Source organism: Arachis hypogaea, chromosome 13 (assembly GCF_003086295.3).
Source record: "Arachis hypogaea cultivar Tifrunner chromosome 13, arahy.Tifrunner.gnm2.J5K5, whole genome shotgun sequence".
NCBI lineage: Eukaryota > Viridiplantae > Streptophyta > Magnoliopsida > Fabales > Fabaceae > Arachis > Arachis hypogaea.
Window position 1 is genome coordinate 56,104,225 of NC_092048.1, and position 21,579 is coordinate 56,125,803.

The following is a 21,579-nucleotide window of genomic DNA, read 5'->3' on the forward strand; positions in this document are numbered from 1 at the left end:
AAAAATGGCATTAATATAAAGAACTTTTTTTAAAGTTTTCTTGATGGATTAATTAAATGTAAGACTCATGGCACAAGTCATACACAAAATTAGTTACTACTGTGTTGCTTCCAATACATCCTTAGCAGTTTCTAAAAGAAGTATATGAGGTGTCCCAAAGAGTGCACAAATGACAAAACGTGTAGGTAAATACTTTTACCCATTAATGTCACTAATATCCAATGGTCATTAGATTTGCATGAATGATAAAGCAATTGGCCTATATTTATTAACAAACAAACTAAGATCGTCATCTAATTAATTTATTTATCACCAATATTGGGTGTACTCATTATTAAGGTAATGACAAAGCAATGCATCTAATGTATGCATAGAGTCAATACAATTTTATTTAAATATTTATATAAATATCTTATTTTGCAGTTTGTTGTCTTAGCCATTACATGACACGTTCTAAATATCAATATAGGCTATTGATATTCTCATTCAAAACATATATAAGTCATGAGTTGTGAGAAAGGTTACAAGAACCATAATTTATACTCAAAAACACTAAGAGCCATTAGCGGTTCTGTAATAAACTGTATAGTTAGAATGAGTGACACTCCACCCAATATGAAAAAACTTCCACACCTTAGTGAGGATCTTATCTGGAAGATCATGGTGAAGGCAGATCCTAAGACAGTTGGACAGTGTAGAACCCTAAGCAAGGGTTGGAATTTCAGGCTGTGTACTAATTTGTTCGTGAAGACAAATTATAAAGAAAATAAAGATCGAAGCAAGAGTGTGATCGTAGGCATTGGCTATCCCCTAGGTGATTACAACTCTGTTTGGTTCGTCCGAGCTTATATTCATTCGGGTCGCCAGGTTCAGTTCAATGTCCCAATGGATGCTAACCAATATGGCTTCTATTCAGTCATTGGGTCTGAGAACGGAATCATATGCATAAAGATCTCATTGGGTGGCCTTAATTCTCGGCTTCTTATATGGAATCCAGTCTCGGATAAGAGGCGGTACGTAACCGATGAAGCAAGCAAGCATTCCGCTCATGCCGTTTCTCTATATGCATTTGATTTTTTGGAGGACGAAATTGAGTATCGTATTGTGCATGTCTACAAGCGTGCATTTAGACAAAGAAATATGTCATGGTCTCTTTACACTTCATTTGAACGAGAATGGACTCATTCCGGTATGTTTGAGAGTGATGTCCAGAAACTTGGGCCCAAATATATAGTGAACAACGGGATAGTCTATTGGATTGGGTGGCAGGGAGCTGATTTCTTTGAGCCAGCATACATAGTCACGTTCAACCTCCGCATCCAGATGTTCCATGAGGCAAAGATCCCCCCAGATGTGCCATCTGATTACAACTCACTAACTTACTTCAACGATGGTGTCGGGTATATTTCATACCGCAATCTTGCATTCAGCAGGCAAGTCCTGGTCTGGCAAATGAAAAGGAATGGTGATCACAACATCCACTGGGAGAGGATGATTAGAGTTTCTGGTCTTGGAATCCCATACACTCCTTCATTGTTCGTAGGTAATGACATAATAACAGTCATGGAGTGCAGAGGTGGGTCAGGAAGTGCAAATGATGCCGTGGGAACAGACTTCCTGATTTCGAGGCTAAAATATATGGAATCAAGAAGGGAGCATTTGGTTCACCGCACATGGCAGAAACATGTTAACGTGAAGACAATTACAATGCATTCAGATGGGCTATACATGGTTTAGAGTTCTATGATCAATTTAGATGATTTTGCTGAGTTTTAAATGCAGTTTATTTTGTTTAGTTTGGTTATTTAGACAATAGGGTAGAATATATGTAGTTAGATCCCTTGTGTTTCAATATAACCGTCTATTGGGTTCGTTTTGATTTTGAAGGAGTTATCAATGTTAGTTTGTTAATCAATGTTATACACTCTTCTAAATTTTGTAACAACTTAAAAGGTTTAGGGTTTACAGGTTTCTTTATCCTTTTATCTTTGATATTAAAGTAGTAGTAATGGTTGTAGCAGGTAGTACATATGGTTAACTTTCTATATGTACCCATTTATATACACTTAATTTAATGTTGAAATCAGATTTACATATTCAACTCAATATATTAATGAATACATATTTTTCTGTAAATTCATTAAGACATGTCACCGTAATTTAATATCCCTAATACTAATTTAACAATGGTTATCTATTATCAATAATAAATACATTACCTAGATTTAACTAAACAGAATTGATTGATTACACTAACATCATCTTGATATGAAAAGTATATCTGGCTCAGAAACAAGTTATCATATACCGGACTTTATAAATTTTGTATATGACATATTCACAACCAAGGTTAAGAAGGACTTTAAACTACAGTTTGTAGACATGTACAACAACTAGGCCTTATAAATTGCCATACCTGGGTTTTATAGAAAAAAAATTATTGCCTATGAATCATTTAAAAAACATATAATGTATTATGGATTATCTTTAAAAAGAAAGTTAGGATGCCTTGTTGAGGTGTGTTTAGTAATAGGTTGCTAAAATTAGTCTGATTAAATGACTACAAAAAAGATGCTACATAATTCAAAATATATACCAATGATAGCTAATAATAAGTTAATATAAAAATGATTTATAATTATATATCATATGAATTTAGTATTACAGCATGGTATTACGAGGTCTATATCAATAAAGGTTTAATATCATGATAGATGTGGAATAAAGTAGTAACAATGAGGCCAATCAATGAACAATATAGTATTTTAACTTTTCACATAGGTTTCTAAGGCCAACTTAACCGTATTAAAATAACCTGCTATACCCACACAACCGTTGTTACCAGTTAATTGTTACATGTACCAAAGCATAACATGTGAAGAGAAAGAGAAAGATAAAAAAAAAACTAGACACAAGTGGAGCCTCCCAAGGCAAAAGTCCTCAACAGTTAAAGCTGGGGAAGAAAAGTTAAGGCAATGCAATCATCACAAGGACTAAACACAGATATATTTATAAGAGGAAGGCTACTAAAAGATCTCCCACTGAACTCAAGGGCAAAAGGTATAAGTAATTATAGATTTATTTTTCATAATGAGATTTAGAATACAAAGTCAAAATATCTTGGTTCCATTTAGGTTAGTACGAATGGAACAAAGTTGGGTGTATACAGATCTAAGTATAATGATTTCTGGCACTCATGTTTCTTTTTCTTATAATATCTATGTTTGGAATATTAACAATCATGTTTAATCTGAAATGTGCAGAGATGGAGGAAAGAAACACGCTTAAAAATAAGAGAAAGATTGATCAATTTTGTACGAATGAATGGTCAAACAATAGAGAGACTCAAGGTACGAAATATGGACAACATGCTTTCATTCAACATAATATAAACGAAGTTATTTTCATTACAATTGAAAAATAACTTATCCACAATAAAGTCAATTTCAGTTATAGTGTGTATACCACTACAAGAGTACCTTGAATATCTCTAAATAGTTGTATAACATGGTGTTATAAGTGAGAAAGATAACAAAGGTATCATGGCAGGGACTTTGTCATCAACATTATCGGCTGACTGGAGCCAGCCAGTTGATGATATGCAACGCAACATAGGGGTTCAGATTAGCTTTAGCAGTACTATTGGCAACTCAAGGTATTTTACCGCGAATAGCAACCTACAAAACGATAAGATCCGGGAAAGCTTGGGAACAAAACCATATGTTCTAGCAGATGTAACTAACACAGGTAATCTTATATATTAACAACATAGAAATCAAAATCTTACTTAGATTATGAATAGGTAAACTATGAAAGATCTTTATGACAATACTGCAAGACATGCTAGGATGGAACGTGCTAACAAGCTAGCCAAGAAAAAACAACGTCCAGTAGAATCTTTCCCTCAAGGTAAAGCTGTAATAAATAATGCTTTATTTCAGCACTTGCTGCTAACCAATTATTAATGTGCAAATCGTTCTCTAATTGCATATTAGTGTGAATAGTGTGCAGAGGTTTCATTGTAGAATAACAGTTTGTGAAAAATTATATGTATAGACCCAACTTGAGTTACATAACTATATACAAAGTGCAGTAATAATTAATTGATTTTGTTCTTAAATCACTATAAGGTAATTATTGTTCACTAATGACAAGTGTATTTTACTATTGCTTAGTGGCAAATTCTGATATAGATTGTGTCATCACAGGAAATGTAACATATACTCTAGCAGATTGCACACTCTATCCAAGTATTATTATGCAAACCATGAAGAGGGATGAATACAGTAACTTAGAAAACAGCCAAAAATGGATATTGCTACCATCAAATCTAACAACACTGGATAATTTAAGAAGTAGAGGTAATGGACTAATGGTAACAAACTACACATCGGACTAATTTATGCGTTCTAAATATAGTGATTTAGCAAACATCTTTCATTGGCAGACAATGCTAGGCATGCTAGGATGGAACGAGCGAACAAACTATCCAAGAAAAGACAACATATGGGAACGTCTTCCCCACAAGGTAGGAACTATACAAAGTATGTTGTAGAAGAACTTGCTTATTGCACTTGAGTTATAATAGGTACAGTTTATAGTCACTATATATGAATCCATGTGTCCTAACTTAGTCTGAGTTATCTTTTTTTTGTATTAATTTATATATTTTCTGACATGATAAAAATTGTAGTTGAGTTGGTTAACATTCACAAGCAAGGGTTGATTGTGAATAAGGAAAACTACATATGTTCAAATGCAAATCAAGTGAATTGTGGTCCCCGAAATGGCCCATTTAAAGGCCAGTTCTATTTAATTATGGTATATATATATATATATATATATATATATATATATATATATATATATATATATATATATATATATATATATATATATATAGGCTTGAAACACAAATGGTAATCGAATTAACTAATGAATCATACCAACTAATGAGTACTGTAAGATAAGTGCAAATCAAAGTTAGATAACTTATCAAATTTGTATGTAAACGAAGACACTAACCTTGGTCTCCATCCTTGGCCGAGCATTCTTTCTCTCAATCTTCCCTTTCACCTATGCCTCCCATAGAGACACTGACTTTGTGCCTTCCAACTCTTCCCACTTTGCCACTTTTTACCACTCTATTCAATCTTACCGCATTAGCATATGTCTATATGTAAATCTCGAAGCCCTTGGAGATATTAACTCTGTGCCCTTTAACTCTACCCAAGTTGCCACCTTCAACGACTCCGCTCAATATGCCCGATCTGCATTTGTCTACATTGATATGCGAAACTATGAGGCCCGCGCCTTAATCTTTGTTTGCAGAATAAAATTTCAAAATCATCAAAACCACTAAATTCATATATGAGGTTTAAAGGTTACAACCAGAGAATTTAAACCCCCTAAATACTAAATAGATATAGAATACATGACACTTAAGCATTGATATATGGTCCTAAACTCAATACAAACCGAGATTAGTTTATTATATGTGTTAGATATTTTTGTCATATCCATTTATAAATAATGAAGAACTGATTTTTGACCCATTGTAAAATAGATGCAGAGCAGTCGAAGGCTCGCAAAGCAGGAATCACTGTCATACATCGACAAGAAAATAACAATGGTATGATATTAAATGGCTATGAATTTCGCTCTTCAATTCCTAAAAACTGAATAGTTTACAAGTTCACTTAACTACAAAATTTAAAGCATTCTTAGTAATATTAAAATGAATTAGGGAAAGATATTTAATAATATATATTTATTTTTGTCAAACCCGTTCTAATAATGAAATGATCTTCCAATGCATGACACAGGTGGAAGGGCTTCAGCAAGGGATGCTAGAGTTGCCAGTCGTAAGGAGCAGGCAAGCAAGGGTATGTTGAGAGATATTCAAAGGATCAATTTATTATTAAAACTCTGCAAATTATATTCATGCATGTAATTAATGGATTTTTCCGTTCATGTTAATATTGAAAATTCAGAGTATTTGCACTTGGGAGATGCAATGTATATATGCGAACACTGCAGTGCCCTTTTTTGGTACGATGAAAGGATAAACAAAAGTTATAACACAGACCAACCCAAATTCACGATGTGCTGTAAAGGAGGTCAAGTCCAACTACCACACCTACCAGAAGCACCAAAAGTTCTGTATGAGTTGTTGTTCAATAATAACCCCAAGAGCAAGCATTTTCGTGATAACATCAGGTCATATAATAGCATGTTTCAATTCACTTCAATGGGTGCCAAAATAGACCGCGGTATAAATGCTTCTAGAGGTCCACCTACATTTATTCTTTGTGGCGAAAACTACCATCTAATAGGTAGCCTAATTCCACCAGAAGGAAATATTGCGAAATTCGCCCAGTTATACATAGTTGATTCACAAAATGAGGTGCGCAACCGGATGTCAGCTATCAGGCATGTATCTATAACCTTTTATATTTTAGTTAAAATATTTTCAAGGGTTTAGATCAAACTAATTAACCTTATATGATTAAGCGTTGTTTAAAAAAGATGACATTATTTAAAACATACAGGGGTGAAGATAACAAAAACATAGACGAAGATATTGTAAGAGATCTTAAGAAGATGCTAGATGAAAAGAATGTGTTGGTGAAGGCATTCCGCATGGTTAGGTATTCAATGGGCAAAGAATCAAATTCCACAATTAAACTTAGACTATTGGGAAAAAGGGGAAAGGATGGTAGAAGATATAACTTACCATCGACAGATGAGGTTGCTGCATTGATTGTCGGTGATTTTGACATTGACAAGACAGACAGAGACATTGTTGTGGAGACACAGAGCGGAAGATTACAAAGGATTAATCAACTCAATCCAGCATATCTAGGATTACAATATCCCCTGCTATTTCCTTATGGCGAGGATGGATACAAGGAAGATATACCGCTAAATAAAAGACATCATAACTGTGGTAAAGGACGACAGGAGGTGTCGATGAGAGAATTTTTTGCTTTTCATATACAAGAAAGACTAGCCGACGGATCTCCACTATTATACTCAAGAAGACTCTTTCAACAGTTTTTAGTTGATGGGTACTCCATGATTGAATCATCAAGGCTAAACTACATACGCAGGGACCAAGAGAAATTAAGGTGTGAGATGTATAAAGGAGTAAAGGAAGCAGTACTGAATGGAGAAACAACGCCGTCATCATGTGGCAAGCGTATAATATTGCCTTCATCATTCACAGGTGGACCAAGATATATGATACAAAACTATCAGGATGCAATGGCAATATGTAAGGTTGTTGGTTATCCAGACCTCTTCATAACCTTCACGTGCAATCCGAAGTGGCTTGAGGTTGAAGACTTTTTGAACAATAGAGAGTTGAATCCACAAGATCGACCCGATATTGTTTGTAGGGTTTTCAAGGCAAAATTAGATACACTAATTAAAGATGTCCGAGCAAACAAAGTTTTTGGTAGAGTTAGTGCAGGTATGTCCAGTCAAAACCAATTATGTCATGTCTCAAGTTTCCATTAGCAATAGATATAATGTTTTATGTATGAGAGTCTATTTGTCATGGATTTGAACTTTTCATTATGAATCTTGCAGTGGTATATACAATCGAATTCCAGAAACGTGGGTTACCACATGCACACATTCTACTATTCTTACACAAGGATGACAAATTTCCCACTGTCGAAGATATTGATAAGATTATATCAGCTGAGATACACGATAAAGAGACAGACCCTGAATACTTTGATGCAGTCGAAAAGCACATGATGCACGGTCCGTGTGGAGTGGCAAAGAAAGATTCACCATGTATGGAAAATGCTAAATGCATTCGACACTTCCCTAAGAGGTTTGTTGAGAGTACTACTATTGATGATGATGGTTACCCAGTATATCGACGAAGAGAAGATGGAAAGACTATCAACAAATCAGGAGTCGATCTTGACAACCGTTACGTGGTACCACACAATAGGTTTCTACTCATGAGATATGGTGCCCATATTAATGTTGAGTGGTGTAACCAGTCAAGATCTATTAAGTATTTGTTCAAATATGTGAACAAAGGTCATGACCGTGTAACGGCTTCATTTTATAAAAGTGCTGCAGACAAAGAGAACATGGATGACTATGATGAAGTCAGTATGTACTATGATTGTAGGTACATTTCTCCGTGTGAAGCTGCTTGGAGGATCTTTGGTTACAACATACACTACAGGGATCCCTCGGTTGTTCGTCTAGGATTTCACTTACCCGATGAACAAAACTTGATCTTTAAAGATAATGAAAAGCTCGATGATGTGATCCAAGAAGCATCTGTCAAAGAGTCTATGTTTCTCGGTTGGTTTCAAGCCAACAAGATCTACTCAGAAACAAGGTCGCTAACTTATGCAGAATTCCCTACACATTTTGTGTGGAAGGCAAAGGAAAGGGTGTGGTTGCCTCGGAAGAGCCATGCTGTAATTGGAAGAATCTTCTTTGTGCCTCCTGGATCTGGTGAGAGATATTACCTAAGGCTACTACTCAATTACGTTAGGGGATCAACTTGCTATGAAGACATTCGAACTATAGATGGTGTTGTATACTCATCATTCAAAGATGCATGTTATGCACGTGGTCTTTTAGATGATGATAAGGAATATGTTGAAGCAATAGTGGAAGCAAGTTATTGGGGGTCAGGTACATACTTAAGGAATCTTTTTGCTACATTGTTATTTTCCAATTCAATGGACAGACCAGAACATGTATGGGAAGAAACATGGACTTTATTATGTGATGACATACTTCATAGACACAGGAGACTACTCGATAATCAAGGTATTTATGAACTTTGTGACATTATAAGGATAGTGTGATTATTTATGACATAATAATTAACATCTACATATTTATTGGTAGAATTTTTAGAATACAAGTCTATATCAATTTATGTACAGCTTGCTATGGCTTGCCTAAACATATAACTTCATGCATAATAATAAATAGTATGAATCAAGAGGATATGAAAATAAGATTTAGTGGACATGGTATTAGATATAATAGTGATTTGGACTCATTTTATTAGATTCACTTTATTAAAAAAATAAAAATTTGAAAAGTTTGACCAATTGTTAGAAGCAATATTTTGCAAGTGTTTACGATTTGAGTTAACAATTTTTTCTTAATCAAATACATGATTTGACATATATGTTGCTATTATGTACACAGTGTTAGTCCTCACAGAGGATGAGATCAAAGATTTGACCCTAATGGAGATTGAGAATATACTTAACAAATACAACAAGAGTCTGAAAGATTTTCCACCAATGCCTATGCCAGATACAAACCAATGTAACAATTTACTGTATCCCAATGGCATGAATAGGTTAATTTGCGATGAACTCAGATACGATCGGCAGAAACTAGCTGCAGAGCATGTAACCTACTTAGGACTATTAACTGATGAACAAAGAGAAGTATATAACGAAGTCATTGCCGCAGTTCAAACCGGAAAAGGTGGAGTATTTTTCCTTTATGGGTACGGTGGGACAGGAAAAACATTTGTTTGGAAGACACTAGCTTCTGCATTGAGGTCTAGATCACATATTGTTCTAACAGTTGCATCTAGCGGGATAGCATCACTTTTGTTGCCTGGAGGCAGGACAGCTCACTCACGTTTCGCAATACCACTTAACATAGATGAATTCTCAACATGCAATATTAAGCAAGGGAGTGCATTAGCTGAGCTTTTGATTAAAACAAAGTTGATAATTTGGGATGAGGCACCTATGGTAAATAGATTTTGTATTGAAGCTCTTGACAGAACCATGCGTGACATATTAAGGTTCAATAACACAGATAGCTTGGAGCAGCCATTTGGAGGAAAGACAATTGTTTTTGGGGGGGATTTTCGCCAAATACTTCCAGTCATCCCGAAAGGGTCTAGGCAAGAGATAGTCAATGCCACTATCAACTCATCATACTTGTGGGATGACTGCAAGCTTTTGACACTTTCAAAGAACATGCGCTTAAAATCAAGTGATTCAAATTCAAGGTCATCTGAGTTGAAAGAATTTGCTGATTGGATACTGAGTATAGGTGACGGTAGCCAAGGGTCACGATCGAATTCAGGCGAAAAAGGTTGTCATTCCCGATGACATATTGGTTTCCGATTGGGTAGACCCAATTGAAGCAATATGTAGAGTAACTTATCCTGAAATCTTTTCAGGAAGAAATATTGACCAACAGATTGAAGATCGAGCTATCCTTGCACCAACACTGCAGTTAGTCGATGAGATCAACAACTACATGATGAGTTTAAATCCGGCTGAAGCGCAAACATATTTTAGCTCTGATAAGGCATGCCCCACAGAGCCTAATAACAATTTATTGGCTTCAATACACACTCCTGAACTCCTAAACACAATCAAGTGCTCAGGTGTCCCTAATCATGAGTTAACACTAAAAATTGGAACACCGATTATGCTGTTAAGAAACATTGACCACTCCGCAGGATTGTGCAATGGAACACGATTGGTTGTTACTAAGCTTGGAAAACACATAATTGAAGCACGAACGTGTGCGGGCAAGAATAAGGGGCAGAAAGTGTTTATACCAAGGATGACCCTAAGTCCTTCTGACCATCGAATACCATTCAAATTCCAACGGAGACAATTTCCTATTATGGTTTCTTACGCGATGACTATAAACAAGAGCCAGGGTCAGTCATTATCAAAGGTTGGGTTAATATTAAAGAAACCCGTATTCACACATGGCCAGCTATATGTTGCTATCTCCAGGGTGACAAATAAGGCAAGACTGAAGATTTTGTTATGTCATGATGATGATCAAAAGAAAGAAATAGAGAATGTCGTTTTCAAAGAAGTATTCAAAAACATATGTTGAACATTACAAGTATTGCAAGAAAAGATTCAGCATTCATTGGTTACACAAACGAGGTACTTGCTCCTACCAACTAAGTCGTTGTTTCATGTTACAATTTTCTTAAAAAGCGATTTTAGGTGTAGGGAACTAAATGAGTATAGAATCAGTGTCTTCGGCAGGATTTAACCAAAGTAAAACTATTCTGAACAATAATGTTTTGCATTATAGGAACTACTTACTCCTACCAAATACGTCGTTGTTTCATGTTACAATTTTCTTAAAAAGCGATTTTAGGTGTAGGGAACTAAATGAGTATACAATCAGTGCCTTTAGCAGGATTTTACCAAAGTAAAACTATTCTGAACAATAATGTTTTGCATTATAGGAACTATATTACCTTTATTGTCCAGCTAGAAGGTTTATTGGGGTGATATGCAATCTGATGTCTTCATTATAGCCCCACCCTGAAGTTAAACAAATGAGTAGTGTTACAAATAATACCCACCAAGATCCTGTATACCTCTCAGTTGCCTACCGACACAATTTGAGTAACACAAACTAATGACAGTTGGATCTGGGCTTAATAATTTATATACCTCTGTAGAACAAATTTAATTTCATTGTGCCAGGCCTTCGATTAGGAAAATAATTAGAATTGATGTCCAAATACATACCACGGAAATCCTTGAATATTTAGGAAATGGCTTCCAATTAAATAGCTTGATCCACCTTCCCATAGTTATCATTTGTAGTGTATTATAAGATTTGTGGCAGTGTACCCAACTGGATCAAAACATAATAATTAGGGAGCACCCAAAATACATGTGATATTGAGTAAAATATAAGACACATGATTATTCAAAAAATACTAAGTTAAAGTTATAAATCAGTCTAGCTTAAATTCAAAAAAAAATCTTATGGAACCCACACAAACATTCAAGTCAAATGCCAGCATCGTTGAAAGATTTTGTTCAAAGTGATAGTTTTCATACTAGATAATATTAAACAAGACTAGATAACAGCTAGGTAAAATTTAAATGTATAAAATCCATTTCCTTCACTAGAACTATATTTTGGTGTTCCTACGAAGTATCTACTAAGTAATTTTCGATGAAAATTTGTTTTTCCTCCTAAAACAAGAAAATCTGTATTTGAACAATAGCTATTATTAGGATTTTGAGGAAAATCTGGTGCAACTTCCCGACTAAATATGCCACATGCTCCAATGGTTTAAAGAAAACATTGTGCTTTCCCTGGAAAAAAAATTAGGGACTTTTCCAATTATGAAAAGGCTAATTTCTTTAGGGTTGATGAGCATTGTTCTTTTTGTTTTTGTACTTTTTTTATATTCTGATGTGTCCTTAATTTTTCTAATTCAATTGTAAAAAAATAGAGTTAAGATTATTTTCAAACTGAGGATGGACCTCAAGAATGTGATATTATCTCCATTATACCTTAAAGAGATCAGTTCATTGTCCAAAATTATTTATAAATGGCCCTTTTGGTTCCGCTTCTCATGACCATGTAAAGTATCACATTGTGGTACTGTCTACTGATTGGCTTTGGTGTTGGATCCACCACTTCCATTAGCATTCGTAAATATGTAGATACTACATATTGATCATGTTGAGGCATTTATATTTGTAGTCTGCTTTCTATTTCTTTTTATGTTATACTGCATAGTACTAAAATTCAATTTGAAGACCATTTTTTTCATTAAGTAAACACCAAAATTTTGATATTTGACATTTGTAATACAATAGTTTCAGATGATACAGTAGCTTAACAAAGGATCCACTTGAAGCATATATTTGATTATAAGAGAGCAAAACTGCTTTGAAGGGTTTAGAGATTATAATGAATGAATTTTACAACCTCAGACATCAATAAGGTATGGCTTAACTTGACTGCACAAGCTTATTGTCTCATTCTTTCTTAAGTAATACCATTGAGATAAGTAATATCATGTTAAACAATTGATACAGAGACAACCACAGTTATGTCATGATATGACATACCCAAGTTTTTAAATTTCTCACTATTTTTTAAGATATTATAACTCTTTTAGTTGCATTAGAATTTTTATTTTGACCAGTAAAATAGTACCTATTATGATCAACCATTTTAAGCTGTTTATATGTATGTTTCTGCCTATAATTTTGACCAGTAAAATAGTACCTATTATGATCAACCAGAAAAAGGCGAGTTGAACTAGCAAAACATCTATATATATGTGACGATTAATATATCTTTTTTATTTAACAGTGTGGGATGTATTTGTGCAGTGGAAATCAAGGAGCGCTTAAACTGTGTTTTTTTTTTTAATTAAATTTGGCAAAGCCATGTAAAATATGTACTTTAGTTTGGGGATTCCTGGATTGTTCAAAATCTGTGGAGTTTTTATTGCATCTCTTTGCTTACACTAACAATGTTGTTAATTGTGATGTTTGTATGTTTCTGGTATTATATCTTCACTTTCACTTTTATCTTCTAAGATAATGCTACGATCTTCAAACTAACACCCCATCAGCCGAAAAATTTAGGACACTGAGAAAATACCCTTTTTAAATACACAAATAAGAGGAGAGGGAATCAAAATAACTAAATAAGTGATGAGAGTACTTTGACTTTAGGAGTTGGTTACAAAGGAGAGATATAAGTAAAAAATAAGTAGTATCAGTGGATTAGGCATATTTTGGGAATCATAGTAAGAGGGTTTAAGTTCAAATTTAAAAGAATGTTCAAAAGTATGAGTGGGATAGGTTCAGTCAAGAATATACTAGCAAAATAACATGTACTATATGTAACAGATGGTCGCGGTATACTTACATACATCTCGAACCAAATCCTTTTGGATCGGATTCTACCCATCTGGGCGACCTTTACCCCGAAGAGTAAATGGAGCGAGCTTCTCTTAGAAATTTAAGTCCCTACCCATTCAGCTAGCTCCCACCATGTTCTCAAAGCGCGGTCATCCCACATGGACAAGCTAACGCAGGAGATTGCAATCCTTGATGCATAAAAAAGTAACAAAGCTCCTGATTTTCTTAAACACTGTCACCGCACCAAGAAAGTTGTCAGCTCTCAACGCCAAATACAACCCCATTATGTATTTCATAAACGAAATTATTTAAATGTATTCAGTTGTAGTGGATTTCAAATCAGTAGTTAACTAATCGAAAATTATATCTCTAATATTTAACATGCTTATAATTGAAGACATAGTACTTGATTTCGATCTAGATGTTTCATGAAGACTGGATCAGTAGTGAATTTGACAGAAGGATTCAATTATATTCCAACAGCCATGGAAATCATCATCTATAGATTAACTAGATCCAAAAAACTCTGTGCCAAAAATCATGGACTGTGTGAAGCAAAAGTGAGTTAAGATACCACGCCAGACAAATTGAATCAGGAAGCCAGAAGCAGGTGGTGCCGATACCCCTTTTTCCATTGATTTTGTTTCTGTGATGCCCATGGTTTTTTCCAGATTATTAGATTGATCCATCTGTGTGAAATATTTAGAGAAGAAGACTGTTGTAGTTGGTGGGAGTGGGCGGGTTGCAATAAATTCAAATTTAATGAACAGATAAGAATTCAAACAACTTACTTTATGGGGAGTGGGCAACTATTTAATGAGACTATATAATTATAGGATAGATAACGGTTATATTATTTTTTATATAAATCATCTTTAATGGCTTCCTATTTCTATCTAATGTAATACTTAATCAAGTTTAAATTATCCCACGTTATATTTCGAATGGTTTAGGGTGTGTTTGGCAAACACGTTGGGGCGGAGAGAAACACGTTTGAGCTTCTTGAAAGTTTCACTCTTATGTTTGGCCATTTTTATCTTTGTGAACGCAGAATTGATTCTGCCTCTGAACCCACGTTTAGGAGAAGCTCAAATTTGTAGCTTCTGTGTTTCACATTTTACGTTCACGTTTAGGAGAAGCTCAAATATTTCTTTTTTACCAACCCTACCCTTCATTTTCTTCTATAAAAATGATACTAGTAACTATTATCTTCACAGTCATTCTTTGTAGTTCTTCCTACTTCTTCATAATTTTTTAGTTCCATTTTTTTTCATCAAAATCGTTCAGATTTATTTCAATCACTAACAAATTGAAATTTTTTTATTTTTATTTGATTTTATTCATATGAATTTTATTTACGTTTTATGGTATTTTTTTATTCATATAATATATGTTGTTGGTTTTATGGAATTTTTATTATTTCTTATCTGTATAATTTTTTTCTATTCTTTGATGTACTCTATTTTTTTTTGTATTAATTTTTTTATTTTTTATTCTGAATTTGTAAAATTTGTAATTGTAATTATTATATATTACGTTTATTATCAAAATTTTGAATAATATAAATTATGATCCTATAAAAAAATGACAAAATAAATAAAAAATTAATTATAAGTAACAATAGAGTCATAAATAATAAAAATTTATAGTCTAAAATAATACTAAATTAAAGAGTACTGACGATACTAAAACAAATTATAGAATATTTTCTTTTTGTGTAACATTATAAAATTTATAGTACTCTCTTTTATATTTTTATTTTTTATTATATTTATTTTATTTATATGATAAATATTTTTTATAGTATTCTGATTTTGCAGGTATATAAAATTGATGTCTATTTTAGTAATTTTTCATCTAAAAGTGATTTTGAGTAGTATAATCCAAACAACATTTATTTTATTATAATCAATTTTAATACAAAGATTACCAAACATAAATCACGTTAACCCAAACTAACTTATCATCAAAATCAATTTTACAAAATCAATTTTATGCAAACTCTGGTTTGCAAACTGTAATCCAAATACACACTTAATCCATTCTTCCCGAATATTTGATTATCATTTTGTTAAATAGAAATAATAATCTATACATCTAAATTATAATGATTTGATAAAAACATATATATAACCTCATCGAATTGGGGAATAAAACTATTCTTAATGTGGGAACCATCTGATTAGGTAAATTTTTTTTTTTTTACTATTTTACGTGTTTAAATAAATACTATAAGATTTTGATTTTTTATATTTATTTTTAATAAAATCGTGATGGTGTCTAATTCATTTATAAAAAATTTTAAAGCCCAATTAATCTAATTTAGTATTCACATGATTTTTTATATGGTTTTTCTGTCTAAACAACACTTAATCAAATGCTTTTTTATCTAGATATTTCTTTTAATAAGGAATAAATTGTAAAAGTATTTCTAATGCGCTTATTAAATAGTGCTAATGAAATTATATTATATAAGAAATTTAACCTCCTTTAAAATAATACACAATTTGTTAAAGTACGTGATAGTATTAATTTTTTGAAAAATAAATATATACTTAAAAATATTTATTTATGACTCAAAATGATAACATCTGTTATTCAAATTATACTTAAAAATTATAATACAATATTTGTATACACGTTTAGTTATTTATTATTTTAATTTGTTAAAGTGTACTCTAAAAATTACCATTTTAAGAAAATTATCATTCAAACATATAAGTTAATTGTAACCAATGTTAATTTCATTTACTATTTTTGTGCAATTGAATAAATGGTAATATAATAAAAGAAAATTAACCATTCAATGTGTGTAAAATGCAAAAAACTCTGCTATACATGTATAAGCTCCTTTGCACATACATTAAAAAACAAAAGAATAAAAGTAAACGTATGAAACAAGTAAATATTTCCGAGGAAATGACTATAAATAAATTAATAGTATTTAGCGAACGGAAGATCTAATTTTTTTAAGTTTCGTTACAACTTACGGATCAATAATCTATAGAATAGTGGAATTAATTATTTGAAGCTACTGACATGTATTATTAGTTTAAAGTTAAACAACAAAAGTATAATAAAATAATATATGAATAATTATTGATAATAATTATTATCAATATATCAAAAAAGTTTAATCACTTAATTTTTTTTGATATTATGATCGTGCAATTCGTTTCAATTAAAATACATGAATCTCTTTTTAAAAAAAACTTTAGATAAATACCTTTAAAAATATTAAACACATCAACCGCGAGTAACTATAAAATAGGGTCTAATAATATAAAAAAGTACCATTGCATTAATTTTGTCTGTGTGACTAAAATGTAAATTTTTTTATTTCAGTTTTTAATTATTTAGTCTATACAAGCGGAAATAAAACAATCTTATATATGGTACAAATAAATCTTATATACTATAAACGAATACCTTTTAATTTCAGTTTTTACATAAACTTTAGACAAATACCTATATAAATATTTATTATAGTCTATATAAGCGAAAATAAAACAGTCTTATAAATTGTACAAATAATTATTATATTTAAAATTTTTAAAAATTAAAAAGAATAATTTTTAGTACCAACATATAAGTAATAATAAATTTTTGTAATAGATCAATATTTGGTCTACGCCCGGGTATTCTACTAGTTTGGATTTAAGCAAAACTGGTGACCCGGTCAGTCCATGTTTAATTTTTTTTTTCTAAAAAATTTGAAAACGACGTCGTTTTCTAGTAAAGGTAAGCCAAAACCCTAATCTTCTCGGTGAACGTCTCCCCTTCCTTTTCCTCTCCCACTCACGAGGCCACCACACTGTCTCAGTCTCGTCAGTCACTCAAGCTCAAGCTCAAGCTCAAGCTCAACCTCTCTCATCTCTCTCACTGTCACTCTGGCACTCAAGCTCTCTCGTCTCCGGTCTTTCTCACTGCCTCCGGTCTCGCACCGAAGCTCGTCATCGCTCTCTGTCAAGTCACCGTCTCGCAGTCAGCGCGCGCCTTCCCTGCGCTCGTCGTCGCCGGCGGCAGAAGCATCAGGTCCCGGGGCTGGTCGTCGTCGTCGCTCTTTGACTCGTCACCGTCTCGCACTCAGTCGCACGCCTTCCCTGCGTTCGTCGCACATCCCGGGGCTGGTCGTCGTTGTCGTCTTCTTGCTTCGAACCTTGCCGTCAGCAGCTGGTCCCCGACTTGGTGAGTTCCAACAAATTCCCCTGTTCTTTCTTGCTCAATTGACGTTGTTTACTGATTATCATCGCTGAAGCTTGAATCTGTTGTTGTGTTGCTGAAATAATCACTTAGCTAAACTTTTTGTTGCTGTAAATCTTTAAATCATCTTTTGAGCTAAATCATTTGTTGCGTTGAATTTGTTGTTGAAAATGAGGTTCATGCTCTCTGCAACTCAGAGTAAAATTGTTCAGTTAAATTGTTGTTCCCGTGCTCCCTGTTTGGTTTTTTTGCTAGAATTTAAAAAATGTGTTCATCACAACTCAGTTGCTATTATGAATTATTCTTGGTATTGATTTGTGAAAAATACACAAATGTAGAAATAGAAGCAAATCAAAATGAACGAAATGTTGGTCAAGCTTCAAATTTGTCCTATGAAGATATAGATGCCGACTCTGAGATCACCCCTTGGATATGATTTATTGATTGTGTTATCTTTTGCTCTCTTTTGTTCATTTAAACTGTGAAAATATTTTGTACTAGTGACTAGTTTATTATCTCTTTTTGCATCATTAGTTATGTCTAAGAATTGATACTTTATTGTTATTAATATGTTTGTGAAGACATGCATTTTAAGTTTTAACTTTTGGTTTTAATTTTATTTTGTAATTTTTCATTTTTATTTAATTATGACCGGGTCAAACGGGTGAATCAGTGGCCCACTCACCGGTTGAACCAGTGACCTGGTCGTATGGCCTGGTCAATTACCGGTTTGGTTCTGATAACTATGGTTAGAGCTAGGAGTTTTAGTTATGGCTGTTGAATTATTTGTTTAGAGACTGGATATCTGAGAATGTTGGTTTAGGGTTTATTATAACTTTATTTTTGTTTAATATTGTGCTTTTGTGGTAGACTGGTTGTACTTGTTGATTTTGAATGGCTAGATTTGAGTAAATATATATCTTATATACGATGTATGCTTTTTTCTATTAAATCATAACAAGTAATCTCACACAAATCGAGTCTAGGTGAGCTCCACGAGTTTACTTAGACTCGCGAGTTTGACAGCCTTGTTGCCGTTACTGATTGTTCTTGAATGGAGATTGAGAGGCCAGATGGGCGGAGCCCAAATCAGCTAAGGCCACTGGCTTGTTCTCGCTCCATTCTCCACCGTGCTCATGGCTCCGCTACCTGGTCTCAAGGTCTCACTCTCACTGCCATCCTTCCCCTTTAGTTTTGTGTGAAGTTTTATCATTTCGCGTTGTTTCCAATTTTAGTGAAAAAATAAAACTGATTTTGGGAAATGGTTGTTTGCTTTTCTTGTTTGAAGGAGATACCAAGGTGGTTGCTGCAGTTTACGGACCAAAAGCCGGTACCAGGAAGAATGAAAATCCTGAGAAAGCTTCCTTTGAAGTTGTTTGGAAACCGAAGACTGGACAAATTGGTGATTACACTACAGCATAACTCTCTCTTTCGTTGTTATTTTCAATCAAGTGTCACTCTTTTCTTCCAATGCCTGAATTTATAAAATTTGGTTCTCTATCTATGCTAAGTAAATGGCTATCTACTGGTCATGATTCTAGGTTACTCAGAACTGTCACTATTTTGGTGCAACTGTTTCAGTTAATTTATTTTATTTAAACCTTGTAGGAAAAGCGGAGAGGGAATATGAGATGATTTTGAAGAGAACATTAGAGAGCATTTGCATTCGGTCAATATACCCGAATACCACCACTTCAGTCATAGTACAGGCATGTTTCTCATTGAATCCTTCATTCCCACCCTTCTCATTTTTGTTGGTTTGTTAATTTTTACACAATTAGTTAGGGTAAAAGAACATGCTGCAATCTGAGCATCTTTTTAACTTTCCTTTTTACATATGTATTGTTCTTGTAGTTTGCATTAATTTTGCTTATATACTAGCTTTAGCTAGTGGCACATCCTTGGTTCTTCCTAGGTATTAAGGTGATATATACATGTAAATTTTATACGAGCTTGTATTTTAGGATTCAACATTCATGGTTTTACTGCAGGTTGTTCATGATGATGGTGCTGTATCCTTGAAATTTCTTTTATGATTTGTGGTATTTGTTCTTTAAGTGTGTCATGGTGTATAGTCAGGCAGTCCTATAAAGACAAGTATTTCATGAACATGCTTTTGGATCTTTTGCTTCTTTTTCTTGACATAGTAGCTACTTCCATGTGCAATAAATGCAGCATGTGCTGCACTCGTGGATGCTGGAATACCCCTGAGACATCTTGCTGGTAATCAACACTTGTTATTATCTTATGGTGTACTGATTTCATTTTGCTTAATACTGATTTCTAATCCTTCTCTCTCTGCAGTTGCAATATGTTGTTCTGTAGCAGATAATGGCTATATCTTTTTGGACCCAAATAAACAGGAAGAAGAGGTTTGCATATATACACACACACACACACACACTCAGCTGATGTCTAGTGAATTTAGTTAGGTTAAAAAACTTTTACGCATTTACATCATTTATGTAGCATTTGACTTATGATGAGCTGATAAAGTCTCAATACCTAGTGGATTGTAGCTGAAATGCTTAAATCTTTTCTTAATTTTCTTTGTTTTCATCACTAAAACACTTTCATGTACTAGTGTTAACAATATCTTTTATATACCATTTATTGTATTTGCCGGTAAATGTCTGATTACTTGCTGGTTAGATTTAATGGAACTTAACAGCTGACATGTTTATACTATAATTATGATAATTGTTTCTATTTTTCTAAAAATTTTAAATTCCTATTTCCCTTGCTTGTACACAACTCTAATTCATTGCAATTTTATCATATGGCAGAAAATGAAAGCATTTTCCTATTTAGTTTTTCCAAATTTGAATGTTTCCGCTCTACCAGAAAGATCATCGCAGAAGGGTGGTGAGCCCACGGCACATGGTATCATCACATCTGTTACCCATGGTGCTATGTCAGGTATTTAGTCTTCATTTAATATTTTCTACATGGTTACAGATGTTCGAACCATTGTTTATACCTTTCAATTGTTCCTAGCATGTGATTGCAACTGTGAATTATATCATCTGTGATCTAATTATTTCCTGGTGTATTTTTCAAGTGGATGATTATCTTCACTGCCTAGAACGAGGGCGTGCTGTTAGTGCAAGGTTGTCTGAGTTTTTGAGAAAGAACATAGAGCCAAAATCTTCAAGCGAGTCATCTAAAGCTGGCTGATAGGAAACCACTTTGGACGTAGTTTACTAGTAACTAACTTTTCTACACAAGGGCAGGAGAGCATGGGATATCTATGCAGGTACTACTATTATGTATTTGTCCTGCGGTTGCTAGCTCTGCAAAAATGTACTCACTCATGAGTCTTCTAGGTTTTCTGCAGTCTCCTGTAACATTGTCCTTGAAGTTGCTTTTATAGTGGTAAAGATTTTATTCTTCGGTTATAAGATTGCTCCTGGTGTTTCGTATACTCTGGTTTAGTTCTATATCTGTTATCCTTAATTTATTTCCGTGAGTGGATTCTTCTAAGGATTAATTTTTTTGTACTTGAGAAAGGCTTAATTTCACAGAAGCTTTATTCATTTCATTGTAGAATCTTTATAAGATTTTTGTAGCAAAAGCAGCTTTCTGCTCTTCTGCTTTTTTATTTTGCCTATATTTATTGTTCTTCATTTGCATCTTAGTTTCCTTCTAGAGGCTTACCGAGTTCTCTCTGGCATGCTACTGTAAATATGTGCCTCTC

At 33.5% G+C, this 21,579-nt stretch overlaps 2 protein-coding genes across 2 annotated transcripts; both read left to right on the forward strand.

The window, feature by feature from the left end:
- Positions 1-3,542: 3,542 nt before the first annotated feature.
- LOC112734588 (uncharacterized) lies at positions 3,543-10,878 on the forward strand. Its single transcript, XM_072210752.1, has 10 exons — positions 3,543-3,747; positions 4,176-4,361; positions 4,448-4,528; positions 5,567-5,632; positions 5,826-5,885; positions 5,994-6,432; positions 6,552-7,474; positions 7,594-8,673; positions 9,202-10,113; positions 10,202-10,878. Exons 1-10 carry the CDS (start codon positions 3,543-3,545, stop codon positions 10,876-10,878), a joined length of 4,629 nt encoding a protein of 1,542 aa, XP_072066853.1.
- A 6,492-nt stretch (positions 10,879-17,370) lies between these two features.
- On the forward strand, positions 17,371-21,423 carry LOC112738400 (exosome complex exonuclease RRP46 homolog). The gene is made up of 9 exons (XM_025788851.3): positions 17,371-17,867; positions 18,869-19,042; positions 19,171-19,284; positions 19,491-19,591; positions 19,874-19,894; positions 20,033-20,105; positions 20,187-20,254; positions 20,669-20,801; positions 20,944-21,423. The coding sequence occupies exons 2-9, from the start codon at positions 18,937-18,939 to the stop codon at positions 21,057-21,059; spliced, it is 732 nt and encodes a 243-aa protein (XP_025644636.1). The 5' UTR covers positions 17,371-17,867; positions 18,869-18,936; the 3' UTR covers positions 21,060-21,423.
- Positions 21,424-21,579: the final 156 nt, after the last annotated feature.

Bases quoted from the DNA above. Each gene is read 5' to 3' on its own strand.
- LOC112738400 (XM_025788851.3), top strand. From the start codon at position 18,937: ATGGAGATTGAGAGGCCAGATGGGCGGAGCCCAAATCAGCTAAGGCCA. The intron at 19,895-20,032 runs GTATCCTTGAAA...TTGACATAGTAG, and splicing joins TTGTTCATGATGATGGTGCT to CTACTTCCATGTGCAATAAA. The intron at 20,106-20,186 runs GTAATCAACACT...CTCTCTCTGCAG, and splicing joins ACCCCTGAGACATCTTGCTG to TTGCAATATGTTGTTCTGTA.
- LOC112734588 (XM_072210752.1), top strand. From the start codon at position 3,543: ATGGCAGGGACTTTGTCATCAACATTATCGGCTGACTGGAGCCAGCCA. The intron at 4,362-4,447 runs GTAATGGACTAA...TTTCATTGGCAG, and splicing joins GGATAATTTAAGAAGTAGAG to ACAATGCTAGGCATGCTAGG. The intron at 10,114-10,201 runs GTTGTCATTCCC...AAATCTTTTCAG, and splicing joins ATCGAATTCAGGCGAAAAAG to GAAGAAATATTGACCAACAG.